The sequence below is a fragment of the Manihot esculenta genome, chromosome 7 (genome assembly GCF_001659605.2).
Source record: "Manihot esculenta cultivar AM560-2 chromosome 7, M.esculenta_v8, whole genome shotgun sequence".
Lineage (NCBI taxonomy): Eukaryota > Viridiplantae > Streptophyta > Magnoliopsida > Malpighiales > Euphorbiaceae > Manihot > Manihot esculenta.
This window is the reverse complement of record NC_035167.2, coordinates 29,627,472-29,649,270: the sequence shown is the minus strand read 5'-3', so window position 1 is coordinate 29,649,270 and position 21,799 is coordinate 29,627,472. Positions and strand designations below refer to the sequence as shown.

The 21,799-nt window shown below is 32.6% G+C and overlaps 2 protein-coding genes and 1 non-coding gene across 5 annotated transcripts; 1 reads left to right on the top strand and 2 right to left on the bottom strand.

Annotated features, from left to right (window-relative positions):
• Nucleotides 1-2,759: 2,759 nt before the first annotated feature.
• LOC110607400 (serine carboxypeptidase-like) lies at nucleotides 2,760-7,662 on the bottom strand. The gene is made up of 9 exons (XM_021746506.2): nucleotides 7,177-7,662; nucleotides 6,700-6,868; nucleotides 5,096-5,215; nucleotides 4,720-4,863; nucleotides 4,491-4,641; nucleotides 4,186-4,274; nucleotides 3,356-3,614; nucleotides 3,137-3,270; nucleotides 2,760-3,046 (listed from the first exon to the last, which is right to left on the bottom strand). The coding sequence occupies exons 1-9, from the start codon at nucleotides 7,536-7,538 to the stop codon at nucleotides 2,918-2,920; spliced, it is 1,557 nt and encodes a 518-aa protein (XP_021602198.1). The 5' UTR covers nucleotides 7,539-7,662; the 3' UTR covers nucleotides 2,760-2,917.
• A 2,630-nt stretch (nucleotides 7,663-10,292) lies between these two features.
• Nucleotides 10,293-15,695, bottom strand: LOC110607396. Of its 3 annotated transcripts, none has more exons than XM_043957996.1 (5): nucleotides 15,407-15,695; nucleotides 14,108-14,241; nucleotides 12,320-12,407; nucleotides 11,020-11,086; nucleotides 10,293-10,550 (listed from the first exon to the last, which is right to left on the bottom strand). In XM_043957996.1, exons 2-5 carry the CDS (start codon nucleotides 14,151-14,153, stop codon nucleotides 10,497-10,499), a joined length of 255 nt encoding a protein of 84 aa, XP_043813931.1. In that variant the 5' UTR covers nucleotides 14,154-14,241; nucleotides 15,407-15,695; the 3' UTR covers nucleotides 10,293-10,496. The 3 variants fall into 3 exon arrangements, with proteins under 3 accessions (XP_043813931.1, XP_043813932.1, XP_021602192.1); XM_043957997.1 differs by having other exon boundaries at nucleotides 14,108-14,217; XM_021746500.2 differs by having other exon boundaries at nucleotides 14,108-14,246; nucleotides 15,408-15,694.
• Nucleotides 15,696-17,794: 2,099 nt separating this feature from the next.
• On the top strand, nucleotides 17,795-17,878 carry TRNAY-GUA. The gene is given in 2 exon segments: nucleotides 17,795-17,831; nucleotides 17,843-17,878. It is a non-coding gene; the product is annotated as a tRNA-Tyr (tRNA).
• Nucleotides 17,879-21,799: the final 3,921 nt, after the last annotated feature.

The window sequence follows — 21,799 nt, the reverse complement described above, 5'->3', positions numbered from 1 at the left end:
CCCAATCGACACTGGCGATGTCTCCTTTCTCTCCCCAGTCGACGATAAATCTTCTCTCTCCCGATATCTCCTTCTCTCTCTCCAATGGCCACATCTCCCACTTCTCAATCGGAGACAACTCTTCCATCTCCCCCACTTCACCGATGACTGCTGGAGATAACCCTTGCCTCTCCACAATCGGCGTCGGCGACATCTCCTTTGGCTGGAATTCTCTTCAGGTTTGCAATCAAATTTTTTGATAATCAAGATCTTTTATGTGCATATTGTTAAAGAATTTTTAGTTGCTATTAAAGAATTTTAGAATTTATGAACTATTAATTTGATTATTTGGATATTTGCTATTTGATTATTGTTCTCCAATATTTCTACTGCTGGGTATTTCATATTTCTACTACTGGGTTGTGCATATCTTAGGGATAATTTTACGTTGAATAGATAATTGAGGTTGATATTCAGGTTGTCCTTTTAATTCAGGGTTTGATATTTGGGTTATCAGATCTAAATTTTTAAATTTTTTTCATTGAATTGAATTTTAAAAAATCGGGTTCGGTCGGATTTGGCTATTGTACGGGTATTGTTAAACGGATTTGGAACGGGTACGGATAGTAAAATTAAAATACTAAACGGATTTGGAACGGGTTCGGAAATTTTATATATAATCGGGTTCGGATTTGGGTACCCTCAATTTCGCGGGTACCCTACCCGTTTACATCCCTAAGTGAGTGAACCAAACTTGAACAAAATGAAACTAAGCCGGGTCAATATATGAATAGAGCCACCAACCCATAACCCATAAGCATAAACCCAATCCATAATCCCTTCTAAGCAAAGATTAAAACCTAACCAAAGAAACCAAAACCAAGAGCAATAGACAAAGCTAGTAGAAATCAAAATAAAATTCAATCTCCAACCATATAATACCAAACAATCTGCACAGATCTTACCATTTTCATCTTATATAATTTATGCATACGCATTTAAGTATTGCCATCTTATTCTTTAATATTTATTATTCTTTGTTTATGCTTTTACAGTTACCGTTACAACTGTTTCCTAAAATAATTTAAAGAAATTCGACATAAATACAAAGAATCTATTTAATCATTTTTTCATTCAATGGCATACTACACCATTTTGTTTTTTTTTTCAAACATAATATACCATTAAGCGCATGGACAATAGCCTAACTAAAATACAATTGAAACAAAAATATTAATTAATCTTTTTTTTTTCTTAGAGGTAAAAGATTTTACTAATGTAGAATGTTCAAGATCCATGCTACATCGTCAAGTACAAGGCTTTAGATCCAATAAAATAGAGCAATCAACAAAGTATAAATCTAAACCGAAAACCAAATGACTCGATGTCTAGATTCGAAAGAATTTTAGAGTCTTGTCATTTCTCTTCACCCAAAAACTCCAGTACTCTGGCGTTTACTATCCACGTGATGAGGATTGGAAAGTTTTGATGCCTATTACAGTAGCCAACTGATGGACAAAAGGGTTAACCAGCAGCCAAAAAGAATAGAATTGAAGCCTTCTAGAAGAAGATGAGACAACATTCAAGCATATGCATCATCAGATTTGAGGTAGACGATGATGACTAGAACTCAATGGAAAGGGAGAATGACAACCTCTACAATCAAGTCAAGCTACTACCGTTAGAGCCATGAATAACACTCTCCAATCAAAAACAACACCAGCGAAAGTGCAAAAGAGAGACTGCTTCATGAACGACGATGTCCTCCTCATCACTGAGAGATCTTAATAAGCCCAGATCTGGAGAAGAGATTGAAAACGTCCCAACGAAGGTAAGGATGGTGTGCTCTTTAGCGTCTCAATCTCGTCTTCCAACGCCAAGTTTCGCGAGCCACTATCCAACAGTCCATCATTGATTCTAGGCTGAGAAAATAGTCAATCTTGAGAGGACACTCACTTCTAAAGCAAGCAGGAAGAGAGAACTACCGTGAATTGATGAAGAACAACCACCTGCATGCAATTACACAAAAACACCAACCAAAGAAGAAAAGGATCAAGGAAAAGCAAATCTAAGAAAACTCATATTCTAAACCTTTGGATTTGCAACCCTCGAAAAAAAAAGAAATAAAACGACAGAAATTAAAAACGAAACAGAAAAGAAAAAAAAAAACCCACCCATAGGCGGACGAAAACCCACTCTTCGGGTGGTTAGGGGAAGGTCCCCTCCTGCTCGGACGGAGCAGAAGAGATGGGGAAGGTCCCCTCCTGACGGTGCGGCAGAAACGAGGAGATTGAACTCCCATCGAAGAAAGAAAAGAAGAGAAAAAGACTCCCCCAAAACGAGAGAGACAGATAAACCCCCAACCCCAATAGGCTAGATAATTAATCTTTACTTAACAGAGCATATTTATGCATTCTGAATCTTGACCGGTTTAGAACAAAAGAAATTAATTTAATTAATCTCTTCTATGAAAGAATTTTATTTTCTTAATTTAAACATTTTCATTTTACAAAGAATAAAAATCATATAAAATTTCATAAGAATTCATCAGAATTCCTTTCTTGCAAAATTGAAAAGAAATTATTCAATAAATATTAAGCCGAGTTTAAATATTTCAATTGTCTCATCAAGTTTTCGTTTTAGGAAAATCATAGCTCAACCAACTAGAGTAGGGTTCTAACTTAACGCTGTATTAACCATTAACACAACTCTGGATTGATTACACCCTACTCATTGATTAGATATTTAGATGATACAAGATTTCAGCACATAAACAGAAATGGGCAAAAACAATTCCCTTTGATTCAAGCGTGTATTTCTTATCCAGTAACAGACATCATCTACAAGTCTGTTTGAACCAGTAGCAAATATTTACAACCACATTGAAAAATCAAGGAAACCACATACATTTAGTTCTTAAATGCCAACTAACAGTGGATCACATATCAGAAACCAGTTTTTGAGGTTCAGCTGCGCCTTGAGACAGTTTTCCTTGGGTCCACCTCTTCAGCATCTCTAATGCAGCCTTGGGCTGGTCCATAGGAACCATGTGTCCTGCATCATGGACCTGTTGATCCATGCACCACGCAACTATATCAGTACACTTTACAAATGTGTGCCATAGTCCAGGGTGAGAGAGGGAAGAAGAGAGGGATACCTTGAGGAAGGCGAGAGGCCCATGGCTTCTCAATACTCCGGCTTCTGAACCATCAACTTCAAAAGGAAGTTCAGGTGATGCCACAAAACTTTTCTGACCAGACCACTCCATAGCATGAACCCATTTTGAATTCCCTGCACAAATAAGAGCCCAGATAAATATGGAATAAACTCCATATATGGTTTTATTTGACAAGCATAACATCGTCCAAGAACTTACCGAGCCAGTTGCAGATAAGATCATATTCTCCAGCATACACAAGCAACTTGATTCCATCCTCAAGGAGAGCAGGAATGCCAGCTTCAAGATTCCTCATCCAGTCCATCAGCATGGCCTGATAAACTGTAGGGCTACAGGATACAAAGCTTATGTCCCCAACACCAAGCGAATCCCTAACTGGTTTCAGGTTCAGAAATTTCTCCAAGTTCGAGAAGTCATAGCAGAGGCTCCCCTCACATTTCTTTCTGATATCATAGTACTGTGGGGAGAACAAATTAATGATAGTCAATTGTAAAGTATGGTCATATTACACTATGGGCATATTTCAGGCATATGGATTCCTAAGTTCAAAACCAAACAGACGTTTGAGACATTTAAGGAGATTAACAATCCCAGTTGCCCATAAAACTAGGTCAAAAAGTTGAGGCGAGAAAGGTGGGGAGGGCAGCTTTAAATGAAGGAAGAAGGAATAAGAGGATAAAGAATAAAAGAAAATGTGAAGAAGGGAGAGGCTAAGGATGCACAATATTTTCATATCCATTTGAGCACTAAATTATAAATCTCTTACAAGTATGCTTTAGAACATTAACCATTTCTTTAAAAAAATTCGTCTATGAAATTGACCATTTTATTATTAAAGAATTTTTGCTTTTCCCATTTTTTGTTTCCCTAAAGGCTTTCTTCAGATTTCATGTAACTTGTTTTTGCCAGAACAGGTGACAACAAAGCCCAAAATGCAACTGCACCCCGTTTTCTGATTAGGAGAAAGAATCAAGAAAAGTGTTTCTAGATGCACTTCAATCACATGAAGAAGATCCATTAGGTCTTACATTTATATCACCAGCACGTGACAAGATGCTATTGAATATACCATTGCAAACAAAATAAGAGGCCATGCATGAGACTGTGCCATCAGTACCTGAAAAAAAAAAAAGAAAAAAAGGACATTGCAACATTTGCATAGGCAATTAAGCAAGAATGACAAACAAACAAAATATGTGACAATGTACGAGAATTGTAAGAAGATCAATGTCAAAACCAATTTTGAACAGCAAAATATCAACTTTACAGCTATGACAGATCAAGCAGGCCCGGGATTTCTCAAAAAGTAAATAAGAGAAGTCAATGAGATTACCACAAAGCTTGATTGCCATTTCACACACTGGAAGCACCTTATTGATACGATCGTGATCAGATTTTTCAATTAATCCCATATCCAATGCGTAATCTGCGTAAGCTGCATATTGGATTGCAGGATCTGTAAGCCCATTTCCAATGGCAAATCCCTGTTCAACATTTTGAGTTGGAATTAATTGAAGCTAAAAAGAATTTGTTACAAGTATAATTAGGTAAAGTAAGCGTGCCTTGAGGTTTATATGAATCCCTTCTTTAGCTTTGTTTCCCTTGTGAACTCGAGCAGCCAAAGCAGGAATATAGTGTCCAGCATATGATTCTCCAGTTATATAGAAGTCATTATTGACAAATTCAGGATGTTCTGCAAAGAAGGCCTGACATCACCCACAAACCTACTTTAGTCCTACCAATATGGTTGCAGTTACATGTTACAAGTGAAACACCAACTCTTTGAGTCGTTGTGCAACAGGTTTTTCTAAACAGGGAATGGCATTAAATCCAGTAAAAAGATTTATGACAAATTTTCCCTTATAATGAGTGCAAGGCTTGGTAGATCATTAGGCTATATTTTCACTTTTTACAAAAAGTAATCCAAAGATAACTAACCTGTAAGAAGTCATACAGGTCATTACTAACTCCTTGCTCATTGTGTCGAATATCACGCATATCAGAACTATAACTGAACCCAGTCCCAATAGGTTGGTCAACATACAGAAGATTTGATGCCTGCAAGATTGTCAAAGCAATTTAGAAACTCTTATCAAGAAGCAAGGAAGTTTTGTAGGATAATTAAAAACATATTAACCTCAACGAAAGAACATACTGAACGAAAGAGGAAGAAGCAGAATTCCAAAGTGTCAGAATTCCAATGTGATAGAACACACATGATTCATTCATTATTTTGATCTTAAGACAGTAAAGCAACTTCATAATAAAACCACAACACCAAGCAACTAATTGACGTCATGCATATAATTCATAAGTGATGACGAGCATCTAATACTATATATGCATAGCGTGCTATATGAAGTACACAGCAATTTCCTAAGAAATACAAAAGGAAAGAAGAAAACTGATCTGCGACAGCATCTAATACCATATATGCATAGCATGCTATATGAAGTACACTGCAATTTCCTAAGAAATATAAAAGGAAAGAAGAAAACTGATCTGCGACAGTCATACGCAACTTTACAGTTACATACATGGGAGAAAAATAAAAGGGAAAAATCTTTGGAAGACTGCACAGCCATACTAGAAGTTACAATGAAGAGCCAAATTGACATTTTAAGGGCCAAAAACTTTAAATGTATATCGTCCAAACAAATTATTAATACACATGAAAGTTTATAGGGTGAGTCTTGATGCAATTGTAAAGTTGTTTAACTGTGATTCAAAACACAAGAATCCTTTCCACTGCAAAAATGGGCTACTTACATCTGAGTCTCCTCAGAGTCCACAGTACAGAAAGCCTAATACACTTGGACGCTCTTTAACATTAAAGTAGATATTTATAAGAATTTCCACCATTTAAATTTCAGCAATTTTGCCTGATAAAATAGATAGTCACAAGACATTTACTATGCCTTTGCTAGTAAGTTAGCAAGTCTGCTTGATAACAACAGGATTCAAATTCTTCACTCAGAGAACAAACCTATTTTTTTATCCCCTCCGCAATTATTATGAATGAAATATTTACAGCATTCACAATAAGCCAAAGCATACTTAACAGCACAAATAGGCCAATTTTTCAGGGGGAAAAAGTTAAACGTGGTAATTAACGTGGTTATTAGCTCAAGGGGTAGAAGCAAAGTGCAACTGTGAGCCCAAATGACAATAAAAACAAATTTTAATATAGATAACGAAAAACTGCTATCTGGTGAAAGATGATTTAGCTGGTCCAATTTATTAAAAGATATAGAAGCATGTTTTTCTTTGCCTTGAGCTTCAGCATCATAGGCCAGGTAGCACTTAGGCATGACCTTACCGAACAAGCTTTACTCTAATAGAAAAATGCATTCTACCCCTTCATTGAAGCAAGCCTAGGTGAGAACTATAAATTTATTGTTACTTCCTATTAGACATAGAGTAAAATATGCACATCAACTTATGGAAACAGGATGATCACTAACTTTACAATAAGGCGAACCATGTTTCAGTACTAAGCACCAAAGTTGGCTTAATTTCATTCAGCGGGAGAATTAAATTACCTTGTCCCAACCATATGGATTCCATACAAGAGACATGTTGTCTGCAATAGTAAAAGGACCATTTTCATAAAACATAGCCAACTCACTGCTGCACCCTGGTCCTCCGGTTAACCAAATAACAACAGGGTCCTTCCTGCTGTTGCGCGATTCAAAGAAGAAATAAAACATACTACAAAAAACCACAAATGGGTATAGGTCAGAACACTGATTGAATCACCAGAAATGTTTGTGAACCAAAAACCAACTAAAATTCATCTTAATCAATAGCTGATATCCTAAACAAACTGCTTAACCTTAAAATTCAGCTTGCTTGCGTTAAGACATCAAGCAATTATATATAACGCCATCATTAAGAAGCTAAATTCCCAACTCTAAAACATAATTAAATAACTTCCCAAAACACAAGCCAAAATGAAAATCGAATCCTTCCCAAATTCACCCACACAAAAAGTAAATAATAAAAAATAAAAAGCAGACCTCGCTGCGTGGGAGTTCGCAATCTTATAGTAACCGGCATGGTGGCCCAAATCGTCCACAGAAACTCCGCTATACTCGTCATCAACGACATTCGGAAACCTAAACCGCTTCTCGACGATTCTCTTCCTTCCATCAAGAAGAGGAGCATCGGCATCGCGTAAGATGTTGACGTCCTTCGCCGGGAAGAGGTTAAGCTCCCGGATAAGCTTCCCAGCCTGAACGGACGGGAAAGTCGATCTCGGGAGAGGGAGTTGAAGGTCGTCAGGGAATCTCGCGCGAGATAACGCGATAAGAGAAAGAAGCAACACAAAACAAAAAGTCAGTTTCTCCATTTTCTCGTATCTCCTCCCTCCAAATTGCATCCTGCGAGGCTGCGAGTGTGGGAGAAATGAAACGGCATTTTATAAGGGGAGGTTGCTACCAGTCCAAAGCTAACTAACCGTCTACGGTGTTACAAGGCAGTGTTAGTTGCGATTTTTCATAAAAGACACCGGAGCTCGAATGAGAAGATTTTTTAGAATTTATCGATATACATTAAAAATCTTTAATATTTTAAAAATTTTATTAATTAATTTTACTATTAATTTTAACTATTAATTATTATAAAAAATTTCAAATATTTTAATACGGTGTTAATTAATAAATATTTTATAAAATTAAGTTATTAATTAATAATTTTTTTAAATTAAAGTTTATAAATATTAATTAGTAAAATAATTAACTAAAATTAATGATTAATAAGTTTTTAAATTAATAAAATATTTAATGATTAATAAATTTTTTCATTCATAAATTTTTAAAATTGGGAGATAAATAATAAATTTTTTAAAATTAAATAATAATTTACCAACATTTTATGCTGAAGTTGACATGGTGATGACGTGTCTTCGTAAGAGAAGGAGGAAGCAAAAGAGGTTTTCGGATTGCGTGTGAAGCGGATCACCGTTAAAAGTGTGCACGCAATCTGATGTCTATTTATAGGAATCGCTGCGCTGTCGTGGGACCCATCATGGTTGCTTTTTGCTGAGGAATGTGGGGTTCCTTTGGGTGTCGGAGAACGCTGATCGTTGATTGGATGGACGTTTCGATGATTGGATGAGTTGTTTAAGTAAATTACAGTTACTTTGTTAAAATTAATTAGAGAAATAACTATTTACTCCATCTGATTTAATAGTATTCAAATTTTATATTTTCCAAAATTTATTAAAGTGAACAGTAAATTTTATACTTTCCTTATCTCTTTCTCTTTTGAAATTAAAGAGACAAAATGAAAGAACTATATAAAAATTTTAAAAAAAATTTACTTTTTATTATTTAATTTTAATTGTAAAAAATAAAATGTATTAATAAATTTATATATAGAGATATTATTAAAAATTTTCAATAAGTAAAAAATAATTTTATTTTATTTTTAAAAAATATTTTTTGTTAATTAATTTTTTTAATGTTTTAAATACTAAAAAATATAAAAACAGAGACTTAATAAATAAATTCTTTATTAAAGTTTAAGAGGAAAAGCATAGGATAATGATTTTTAAAAAAAACCATATTTTACTACTTTGGTAATATTTATCTTGTTTTTTCTATTAGACTTTTATCAATATTTTGAAGTGTTTGGTTGGTGGTGAGGTGACCATTATTGGATTTTAAACTTAATTAAAGAATTTATGTAATTAAAAAATTTTAAATTTCTTAAAATATAATATAATTTAGAATATTAAAATAAAAATTAATAAATTTATAATGTATAATCAATAAATAAGATAACAATTTCTTAATAAAACTTGGAGATTAAGAATTTTAATTTTAAAACATAAAATGTATAATTTAAATAACATTAATATATTTGAATTTAATTATTGTATAAATAGAATATCTCATTCTACCTTCGACCATTATTGTATATTTAAAGAAAAAAATAAAAATTTTAAAAAATGATCCTGAATAATAGAGTTACTTGATTATTAACTATAATTAGAATCCCTTTCTTTATCAATCAAAATTGTATTCCTTGAGAAAACGCTTCAGAGTTTTTAATAAAAATATTGATAAATTCTGTATTTAACAATTTAATAATAATTTAGTAATAAATTTAAAAAAATGAAATGATATTCAAAGATATGAGAAATCAAACCCCTAATAAAAAAAAATTGATTGTCAACCCATCCAATGGGTATGAGGAGGCCTGGATTTGATTAGTATTCTTTGTAGAGTTCATATTGAGAAGGTGAAGGAAAGCCTCTAATTCAATGAAAGAGAATTCAAATCAAAATGAAGATTAATTAATTATTCACTTGTATTTAGTAGCTTCGTAATTAAATCTCGTTTATTAGTTTAATTTTTATTATTTAATTTTAATTTAAAAAATAAAATTTATTACTTTTTTTTCATTTCATAATTTTAATCCATTTTTTTATTATCTCAAAATATTTCAAAATATTTACTATTTTTTTTAAACTATAATAACCTATAAACTAATTATTATAATTTTATTTTATTTCTAAAATATCTTTCAATATTTAATTATACTTAAAGATAAATATTAATGAAAAGTTTATAAAAAAAATTACATAAAATAAACAAAAATTATGAAATAAAAAAATAATATTTATATATAAATATTTTAATAAAAACCTCAAAATATAAAACATAATTATTCTCCTTCAAATGATTTATTTTTTCTTTTTATCATTTTCTGTTGATTAAATTTTTTTGAAAGTTCTAAACGTTAGAAAATATCGATGGATTACACAGAACCTAAAACTTAAAAATTTGAAATATTTATATGTATATATTTTAATAAAATTTAATTTAAAAAAAAAAAGTTAGGGTTTGTGATGACATTGAAAATTAATTATTGAAAATATTGGCCAACTGTATTTAGCATTTATTGTAGAATTTAAAGCAGTTGGAGGCGTTTAAATTAGAGGTTTGAAAGAAGCTTTAGATATTTCATACCCAACGGCTGTTGTTGTTCAGCTTCATAGACTTTAGAAACAACTTTCAAGCAATGCTTGCTTTGTTGTGAAGAGCGTTTTTAAGAACCTTTGAGTCCAATTTAGGCATCTTAACCCTTTTTTTTTAATTTGTTTTAATCCTCTTACTTTGAATATAGGTTTACATAAAAAATTATTTGAATTTTAGATACAATTCTCAAATTACATCACAACTTGACTATGGGAATAAAACCCAAAAGAATTGATTGCTAACAGTAACAAGCATAATTTGAAATTCAATGAATTAGCTACAAGAACAGTTTGAATTCTTTACCTTTCTATTAATCTCTTGCCATACTAAACTATGATGTTATCATTGATTATTCAATCAAAGAGGCCTTCATCATGCCAAATATCTACTAAAAAATCTACCATCTCCTGCAAAATCCAACAACAATCAAATTCACATTAATTTAAAAAAAAAAAAAATTAACTAAGCTCTATTTGTTACACAGAAAACCTTTTCCAGGAAAAGGTTGTCTATATTTTCTGAAGTTAGGACGGTCAGGAAAATAGGTTAATGGAAAACAAATACAGCCGTAGTGTTTAAAAAATTTATCAAGACAACATCGTAATCATAATTCCATTAAGGCTACTATCTAGTTGAAATGCTCTATGCAAACTGAATTGCTTCAATTTGGCTTGCATAGAATCTATAAGTTTATTGTCAATCCCTTCCTTCATGGTCCTTTGTAAGTCGTTGATTATACTTGCACTCTAAAGCTTCAATATTCAACTCTCTCCTTCTCTTTTGCATGCGTGTACGTACACACCCACAAGCTAGTCGGATCTTAAAAATAATACTAAATTAAAACTCAAAAAATTCTACACGTTTGAATAAACTTACAGGTAAAGGGATAGGCTTAGGGAAGGGTTCATTTGTTGAAAGCAGTTCATCATAGGTTGTTGACCAGCTGCAAAAGAAATTTTATGCAATTATTCTCCATATATCAACAAGAATAGCTACAAAAAACAATTACAAAAACCATGACAGACACAAATAAATGGAAGGCAACAATGTCTTCTTCTATCCAACATCAGCATATTTTTGTCAATCCTAACAATAAAAAACCAACCACAAACTCTAGTGAACTGTCAGAAATACCATACACAGATTCTGTACATATTGATTGATAATTAATCCACATGAAAATCTAATGTCTTGGTGGGACTAAAAATGGCCCATGTAAACCACGCTGACACGAAGAACAGATGCCTTCGACCTTTGATAAATGCAGTGGCCAGAGATATGCGAGTTCCATCATATAGTTTCTCTCACTTGCTGAACCTTGCTAGGTCACCATCCACCTATTTAAGATAGGAGGCCTCTGGCAGGAGGCAATGACTATGCTATGTTGGCCATTGTCCAAACCGTTTTACACATCCAAACACTTTAGCTTCTTACTTGATTACAAGATCTTTGTGATATTCTTAGGCTGCTCTCACACACATACGGACCACATTTTAAATGTGAAATAAAAATACTTACATAATCTCAAATGCCTTTTGAGGGTTTTTCACTGTCCTATAAGAGATAATGTTGGTTGTATTGAACGGTTCCAAGCTACAATTCTTTTTCCTTCGTTTCCTCTCTTCTTTTCACATAGAAATATCCTGGAATTGAACTTGTACTGATCTCGCTATACCATAATTCATGAACGAAATTTTGCTTATGTAGCAAATTCGAAGATTTTAAGTTTTGAAATTCAGAACTTGAGGGGGAAAAAAACTAATAATGATAATAATAATAGAAGAACTGCTGGAACAAAATAATATAACTTAATTCCAATACATCTAGGCAAAAAAGACATCAACTCCTGACAGTATGGTTAATCTCCTGTTTTCTGTGACCCTAAATTTTTAGTCTGTTAGTCATCCAGCATAGTGATTGCAGACAAATTACTTTAAACAATATAGTCGTGTTCCTTAAACCATGAATTTCTTTATCCAATTGTAACTTTACTCTTTTTTCCCCCCTCCAACTAATTGACATGATTTTCACTGGGTGCCAATTGAAATAGGAAATCTGCAGTTAGTGGTTTTAAGCTTATGCAAGTACAAAACCATTAAATGTAATAGAAAAACAAACAAATAAACAAATTAATTAAATTCACTGTTATTGAAGAAACAAAAGTAAAGGATAATACCTTATGATTGGATCCTTCGCCAATGTTTTTGATTTTTTAGATTTATCTCCTATCCATTTTCTTCTATTCTCAAGCCAAGCATTTGCAGCTACAATAATACATTTGACGAAAATTATGTTCAAAGAAGAAGAAACTTGAATTAAAAGAAACAGAAATGAACAGACAAGAGCAAATAGAGTGGATGTAAATAAAGATGAAATAGTATACGCCTAAATAAATAACCAAAAGAAGTGTTTACTTTTTTGAAAATCTCAAAACTACAAATTCATCATACTGCACTTCAGATGAGAAGGTAAGAAGGAAATGATGGACCACTAATACTAAAATATCGAAATTCTGGATCCTCGAGGGAGTCAAGCAATAATATGTTCCTTTTCCTTTCTCTCAAATACTCATCCTCAGCTATGCCACTTGAGATTGCAGAATAGGTTGTATGGATTGAAAACAGGATCAGAGAGAAAGTGGGACTGCTACCTTCCTCCTATTTTATCGTGTATGTATATTATCATAGTTGTCAAATCGAGAATGGAAATCTTTATTTCATGAATCGAGAATCGAATCGCAAGATTAGCTAAGACTTCCAAATATCAATTAAAACTAATATATAATCTAAAAATAAGTGAAAAAAAAATATCATGACATATTTTGATAAATATAGAATTATCATTTATCTAATTAGAAGTATTCTTCATAATAGAATAATATGCATGTATTATATTATATAGTTTTATGCTATAAATTATGAACTTTGAAATCATAGACAATAGTTATTATTATATATATATTGAAACTCTCATTTAAATTTGACTAAATAATTAATTAAATAGTAAAAAAATTAGCTTATTAGAATATTATAAATATAAATTATCATAACTTGACAACTATAATTAATTAAATAAATTAACTAAAAAGAAAATGGAAAAGAGTGGTTGGTGGAAGAAAAATAGCTAAGGAAATGTTTTATCCACATTTTTTTGTAGCAAAAATAAATAAGATCTCAAATTTTGAAAATATAACAAGATATAACAACCTCTATAAATAATTAATTGGATTAGGAGAAAATTCGGCAGATTCATATTGATTCACCTTATTCACTATCAATTCTTTTGATTTAGTCACAATTCATATACCCTATAGATTTGAATCGCTAGGATGTAGAATCAAATTGATAATCGTAAGATTCAAATAAAGAATCATAGGATTCAGGTATGTTTAAGATCCACCCTATAGATTCGAATCGTAAGATTCTAACAACAATATATATATATATATATATATATATATAGAGAGAGAGAGAGAGAGAGCAATTTTACTTTTAGTTATTGGCCGCCTCCAAATATTGTTTATATTGTTTTATTATGATACTGGAACATTTTTTTTATTACATAATTAATAAATTTTTATAGCATTATCACCCTCAAAAAAAATTGTAGCTTAATTACACTCAATTGGTATTTTTTTAACATACAATACTGAGAGTAGTTAACAATTTTTAAAATTAATTTTATATATAACCAGCCTGATAACAAAAATTTTGACTCTGCCCCTAACTGAAAAAAATAGCAGCCGTTGTAGAAATTCACACATAGAAGACATTTTTTCTTAAAAAGCTAGAGATAGCAGTCAGGATGCTACACCAATCCAAAAGGTTTTGAATTGCAAAACTGCTAATCAATGATGAATTTTCTGATACATCTAACGAAAGGGAGGAATGTAGAAAATGAAACTACAAGTTTTTTGTTTAAAAAAAAAAAGAAGAAAAAAAGAAAAAATAAATAAGAAACCCACCGTGATTGACATACACAGAAGTGGTCTTGTTCACTTCTTTATCCATGGACTTATTTCTTGTATTGGTAGATGTTGGACGCGCTAAAGGTTGTTTCTAATTGGAACGGGAACTGCTCAACATAAAATAGAATCTTCTGTCGGATAATAAAAATGAAAAATAAAAGAAAAAAAAATGGAACACATAAGAATTTCAGTTGAAAACATATCATGCTTAGGAAATGAAAATATATATTCTTTTTATAAGATTAATTATTGAACTACACCTAACTTTTGCATCCATAAGCAGCAGTTAACTTATTCCAAGTGATATACATGCTTAAATTTTCCTTCCAACACTAGCTTCTTTTCAGACCCATATCACACAAACACTTTGTTTAGCATGGAAATCTTTTTAAGTTAAAAAGAATTCAATCTTTTCATTCCAAACAAGAAAATTATTAAAAAAGAAATCAATTAAATTGAAGTCTGGCGAAGTTCTTGATTCCAAATGAATAGTTTAAAACTTAGTTTGCTAACCATCATAGATTCTTGAGCATCAAAAATACCATCAGTAAAATCATCTTCAACATAGGGTCTTTCATAATTTGATAACACAAAGGCAGTAACTTAAAATTCAGATCTAGAAGAGCAAGTACGAAAGGTTCTCAAAGAAGGGTATTCCTTGAATTGAGTACAACCTCAGTTGAGTATTATAGAAGGCATACAACAAAGAAATAAACTGTCTTAAGAGTTCTCATATGTTTATTTGAATATTTCAGATTCCACATCAAGGTTAAGTAGATCTGAGCCTACAACACAAGGACATACATGCATCTTAACAATCCCTCTTCTTCACCCGTTCGCCATTAACTCCTACAATATAACTGAATAACAAGATTTTCCTTTTCCACATCAATTAAAAAATTCTACTAACAAAATTAAACACTTTCTTCAACATACACTCCAAGATCATATACAAACTCCTCATTCTATCCTCATAAATCAATTTCAATACCCAAATGATTCAAAACCCTAATCCTTACAATAACCAGAATGCCAATCCTCTTTCGCCCACCAATTAGACACATTAAATTCACCTACAATCTTTCTCTTCTTCCTTGTTGAATAAAATATGTAATCTCACAATCAAAAACCCCAATATTTATTCAACAACATTTACAAACAACCAAACAATTTCAGAACCCACAGAAACTTGTTCCCAGCTTCACATTGCATTTACCAGAAAAGTTACAAAAATAAACAAATCCATTACAGAAATTAAAAACCCAAAAAGACAGAAGAGAGAAAAGGTGACCATACCTTGTTTAAGATTATTTATGGGAGCATTTGTCCTAGAATGAATCTAAAGATGTTTCCTTTGAGGGTCTCAAAGAGGAAAAGAAGAGAGAAGGAAGAGGATGATATAATTTTGCTAATTATGTTATGGAGTGGAACAAAAAAAATATACTATATAATAAAGAATTCACCATTGAAAAAAGTCATTTTTCTTCATTTTCTCGGAATTTTCTTAATATTGTTTTCAGTTTTTTTTGTTTTTCCTTCTCCTCTCGATCTCAGTCTCCGCGCAGAGTCGACGTGGAGATGTGATTTTGCAGCTTCAAGTGGATAAGCTAGATTGTCTCTGTGGCGGGATGACAAAATTGCCCTCTACTTACTCCTTGGAAACGTATTTTTGGGAGGTATTTTGGTCATTTCGTATTGATCAGTCAATTCCACCGACACGTACCTTATGTGATAGTTTCTAAATTAAAGTATAAATTAATTTTTTTTAATAACATACGAAATTTCTCAACTTATTTAAATATATTTAATATCAAATTAAATTTATGATTATACATAATAAATTAATTTATATTTTATAAAATTAAAATTTCCTATATTAAATTTTCACAATAAAATATAAAAAATAAGAAGAAAATTATTAATTATAATTATTTATCAGTAATATTAAAAGTTCTGACATAGTTAGTTAAGCATTATGAAAAATAATTTTTTATAATTTATTTCTTCGATTTTTAAATATTAATATTTTTTAGTGGTTTAAAATATTAAATATTATTTTTAAAATTATTATTTAAAAGAGTAAGAAAAAAATTGAGTAATGAATAACTTTTCCATCCTAAAGTAATAGCTTTATTATCGTTTTTAAATATATATTTCATTTCTAATTTTAGGAATTCCTTTCTTTCTAAACTATAATCCCTCAATTTCTATATGTATAATTAATATTAGTTCAATTTTTTAGATAATAGAGTAGACTCTTAATATTAATGGTATGAAATCTTAAGAAGAAAACAAAAATTATGAATATTGATAATTCAATCTTCATAAAACTTCATAATTTTGTACAAATATGAGAAGTTTTGATGAAGAATTTACTCATTTATTTACAATCAATTATAAAAAAAAATAAATTCAAATTTCACATATGAAATGCTTTATATTATCATTGATGTCGTTTTACTTTATTTTTTACAAACTAGTAAAATAAATTTGATGACCGTTGGATTTCACTACTCCGGTCTAAGGCCAGGTCCACGATGACAGCCCATAACCTAAAGACTTCTAAGTCTCTCACGTGAGTCAAGTCCAGCCCGCTTAGTCTTAAGACCGAACTCTATTTAGATTTCTTGATTAGGCCGGCCCTGCCTTTTCCTGCCCAATAATCAGATCTTCTCTAAGTTCAACCTTAATATCATCTTTCAGCTCAGCCTAGAAGAAGGAAGGTAGCCAGTCTGTCCATCTAGTGGGACCCTCTGCATGCGTGCCAGAGGAGAATTAAATGGTCGTTACGCATGAAGTATAATATTTGATATTCTCGTACGACCGTATCAGAATGGCAGAGACAGGTAGCCCAATGGCAGTAAAACCGTTACACGTCACTGACAGACGAAGGAAATAAATAAAAAGGGAGGAACACTCTCCTCTCAAGCTAAACTTTTTCTCAGTTCACAGAACCCTTCTAAAACTCTATTTTCTGGATTTCAGATTATCAAAATTATTACAACGTCTTGAAATGTCTTCAAAATCATAAAAAAATTATTGAAGTTTTGAGAGACAAACTAATGATGTTGAGTAGCCTCAAATCTCAGGAAGGAGATGACAAAGGAAACTCGAGCACCAGCAATAAGGGATTGCACCACCTCAAAGAACAGCCCATCGATTCACCTTATCACACTGCTTATGCGGGCTCCGGCACAGCATGAAAACAAACCCACACTGCTTATACGGGCAGAAAATTCTCCAGCACCGCATGAAAACAAACCCAAGGCATGAATAAAGAAAAATCTCTGAAGAGAGAAGGTAAGATCTCCGATAAGATGATAGATTAGCAAATCATGTCTTTCTGAATTAGTAGCAACTAAATAATATATATAATTGAAATGATAGAAACTTCAAAGTATAAATAATTTAAAACAATTAATTTTAAGAATAAAAAGTTAGATTTTATAAAATATAAAAACATTTGAAATAAAGACATATTAGATAATTTAAAAAAAAAATCAAGGACTTAATATTAATTTACCTTATAAAAAATTCAATTAAACTAAAAATTTATTTAGTTTAACTGTTGAATACAGCCGATAATAGATAATTGACATATTTTAAACGTTTAATAATCTAAATGTTAGAGTTAGTATTTAAAATAATTAATAAAAATAATAATCATGAGATCATCGTTGCAAACCGACCTTAGCTCAGTTGGTAGAGCGGAGGACTGTAGTAGTGGCTGTAATCCTTAGGTCGCTGGTTCGAATCCGGCAGGTCGGAAATTTTTTTTTTAATCAATTTTGGTACTTTTGCAAAGTTTGCTGGAGAAATAATTCAAGACTCTAAAGTGGTCAGATTTATTATTTTACTAACGGTGCTGTAGGATTTAAATACCAACGTTTACAATAGTGGTACCGGAAAAGCAAGAAGAAAACAAATACCACCTTTCACTCTCTGCTTTCGGCTTTGAATTCATGTTGCCGACTGTGGAGACCACCACTTTCCACAATCCCATTTATCAATTTCTTATGTAGTTTTTTTTTGTTAATTTTCTTTTGTTTCTTATAAGGGTTTTGCCTTTTTCTTTTTCTAATGTTTTGTTTCATTTGAAATCAAAATTTTTTAAAAAAATTTAATTTGAACTTAATTTAATTTTTTTTATCAATTTTTTTTATAAAATTTAAAAATTTAATCTTTTTAACTTAAAAGTAAATTAAAATTATATATAATTTTATAAAAAAAATATTTAAATTCTTTTCTTATAAAAAATAGTTTCAAACAAAACATAAGAATTTTTTTTATTTTCCATGTTATAAGATAAACTATCATTATATTTATTTGTGTTGAAAATAATACTTCATTGGAAGAAGTTGAAGTTTAATATAAGAATACACTAAAAGTCTAAGAAATACAATTGAAATCTAAAAAACATAAAAGTTTAAGGCTCAAAACTAAAACCAACACGAGGAACATGCCCATGATCCTAATCCTAATCCTAAAGTAACATAACCCTAACTGACATCCAAACAACTATTTGCCATATTGAAACTCACTATCCTTCAAATGAAAAGTTTAAACCAAAATAAGAATTCCAATTGAAGAGATTGTTAAGCCAAAAGAAAAACAACAATCGAAAAGTACATTATTTCTCTGAAAATCATCACATCCAAACATTGATTTGTTATATATTGAAGCTTACATTCTTCGGATGAAAAGTTTTGAACCAAAACAAGAATTCCAGTTGGAGAGATTGTTAAGCTAAAAGAAAGCAACAGAAAGCATGTTATTTCTCTGAAAATTGATAAAACTCAAAAGCACATAGATAAAAGTTAGCTGATCAAGCAATATATAGTTGTCTTCACTAGCAAAAGAGCCCAACAACCTCACACATGCAAGTGAAATAGAGAGAAAAACAAGAAAAGCGATTAAAACTTCAGATATGGCCTTGGGTCAATGAATTAAAAACCCTAAAGGGCCTATTCCTTAAGAATCATTACTGACATCTACACCTCCATTCCTACAAGATCTAAATCCAACACAAAAAAATAATAATAAAAAAAAAACCAAGAAATTAGAGAAAAAAGACTATTCACCCGTGTAAAAAAAAATCGTCCAAGAGAAACTTTCGATTTGAGTTAAACAACACCTATATCCAAACATGCAAGGCAACTCTCTTCTATAAAGTATCAATATGTGGACTCTAAGAGAAGGACAAAATAAAAAAAAACCATATATATTGCCCTGAGGTTAATCCATAGATTGGTCATTCACGAGCAGCACTCACCAGACGAAGTGGTACAGTATCCAAATGCTATATCATCGAAACAAAGCATTCAAGCCAATTAGAGCCTTCAACAACACAATAATATATCAACATAATCCCTCAATATGCAAGTTTGGAGTTGAAGAGAAAAAGAAAAAAAATCAAACAAGACAACAAAATAAATAAAATAAAAATCAAAAGAAGCTAGACTGATGATGTGAGGAAACCATCACCTGAAAAATTTTAAAAAAAAACAAACCTTTTCTTTACCCAAAGGCAGAGGAAAATAAGTAAACCGAGACAAAAAAAAAAAAAACTCACAAACAAATGCCTCCAAAAAAGAACAAAACCCTTCAGATTCATGATGACGGCTTCCTCTTCCCTTTCGCTCTCCTTTCATCGCTTATGTTTGTCTTCGATAAAGAGAAGTTGCTCACACAACATGTTTTTTTTAGTTGATTCATAAGTCAATGCCATATTTATTTATATATAATTTATAAAAAAATATAAATGAGGTCTCGTTTGGTTCAAATTGATTACTATTTGGGAAGTTTTGCATGAAATAACTTAACTAAGTGAGGTGAAGTAACTTATTTCCCTTTCATCAAGAGAAGAACTGCTCTCAACTTCTCAGAAAGTTAAGTAAAAATGATAACCAAATAAATATAATTTTAGCAATTTTTGAGAATTTAAAATTCTTGAGTTATCCTAGCTAAATAAGGGACAATTTTTCTGCAAACTCTTGAAATAGGTAAATGGATCCTGATGATCTGAGATCCAATAGAATAGGGTTTTATAAGGGTTTGGTATTACAGATTAAGGCCTTAGCTTTTTGAGGAAGGGACTTCCTCTTTTATACATTGTCTTGCTTGCTGGTGACGTGTAAAGGTCTCTCCAGGATTGGGCCACGCGTCTCTGCCATGCGGATTCGGAGGTACTAGGGAATCGGCTGCCTGCTCCATGCGTAACGGCCTCTGATTCTCCTCGTGCGTACGTTCGAGCGGATCTGCCAGGCTGTTTGGTGAATATTTCTCTGATCCTGGGCTGGGCCGAGAGTTGGGCCAGACGCTAAGCCTAAATGGAGAGGGCCTGCTTCGCGTGGGCCAGGCCGGCTTGAGTGAGGAAGATGGGTCGAGCCCGGCCTTGAGGGTCGGATGAGCCAGGCTCGTTCTGTATATCAGGTGTGTGGGCCTCTACGTCATGGGCCTTGGGCCTTGGTCAAGCCCCTAGTCCGGGATGAAGGAATCCAGTGGTCATCAATTGCCCCTTCACCTTCTCGGCAGTTATTGCTCCAACTGCCGAGGGGGTGAATACCAAGAACTATTATGATCGCGTCTGTTCGGGTTCAGGTACCTTAATAACATCCTTTCATCTTTCAGTCGTTGCACAGTTTCTGAATTCTATCTGCTCTTTCCTCTTTCTGTCTTTTCTCTATTCTTCTTGTCCTCTGCCGCCTTTACTTTCTTGTCATCATTATCTGGACATCTCCTTTCTTTCCTTTTCTGTGAATATCTTTTAGAAATCTGACACCATTAACTTAGAGTCTAATGTAGCTCTGCCCCGTGCTAAATCCTCAGGCTCCGGGTATATATCAGCGTCAGCTTTTCTTCATTCTTGAACCTTCTGTTGAAATGAAAAATCCTTGTTTTATCTGTGGCAGGTCTACTCGACGCCTTCTTCAAGCAGATTGCCTTGTGCCCCAGAGGTTTGCTGTGATTTTGCTCTTATCATCTTAGGGGAGAACTGTTTCTGACTTGTCACCGTTTTGAAACTTTTTGTAGTTCCTGAAATAAAAATGGGTCAGTTCAAAATTCTTGAAAATTTGATGTTACCTCTAAGGCGTCTGGATGGTGTATCGAAGATCCTTAGGGTATGGCAGGCGAAAGGCGGGACCATCCAGCAAGCTGCTGAAACTGCTTTACCCAAGTCGTCTGGCCGGCCTCCTCTTTCGCTTATTGCCCGGGCTCCAGAGAAGTTCTGGACTGTTGAGGGGTTCGATCCAACTTCGCCTTTTTCCACAGAGAAACAGGGAATTTCCTCGATGTCCCTGTTGTCCTCTTTTGATATAAACGGGAGTGGCGCCGGCGTTCAGCTTGTTGTTCTTTTTGGTGTGAAGTACCAGTATTATTATTCCCTTTGGTGTGAAGTACCAGTATTACGTGAGACTGGGATCTGCTGCACTCAGTCAGGTCTTCAGCAATTTTTTCGAATGTGTACTTCGCGATCTCTTCGGGGCCATAGCCTCGAAGACTTATGTTTTTCATGTGTGGTGTACGACCGACATACAATATCTGAGCTAGTTCGAATGTACCGTGCATCACACTCGGGTAACCGAACGTTTGCCCAGGGGGACAGTGAGAAATGCTTATGGGAATCAACTTGTTCAGTTCCCCTATAATAGCGGGACAGATCTTGGCCTTTTCTGCCAAACTCACATT

Excerpts from the sequence above, each read along its gene's own strand:
- LOC110607400 (XM_021746506.2), bottom strand. The coding sequence starts at position 7,538 with ATGCAATTTGGAGGGAGGAGATACGAGAAAATGGAGAAACTGACTTTT. Across the intron at positions 6,869-7,176 it reads GCGAACTCCCACGCAGCGAG|TATGTTTTATTTCTTCTTTG; the intron begins GTCTGCTTTTTA and ends GGTTTTTTGTAG. Across the intron at positions 3,271-3,355 it reads TCTTATCTGCAACTGGCTCG|GGAATTCAAAATGGGTTCAT; the intron begins GTAAGTTCTTGG and ends TTATTTGTGCAG.
- LOC110607396 (XM_043957996.1), bottom strand. The coding sequence starts at position 14,153 with ATGGATAAAGAAGTGAACAAGACCACTTCTGTGTATGTCAATCACG. Across the intron at positions 12,408-14,107 it reads TTCTGTGTATGTCAATCACG|CTGCAAATGCTTGGCTTGAG; the intron begins GTGGGTTTCTTA and ends GTATTATTGTAG. Across the intron at positions 10,551-11,019 it reads CTAAGCCTATCCCTTTACCT|GAGATGGTAGATTTTTTAGT; the intron begins GTAAGTTTATTC and ends TGGATTTTGCAG.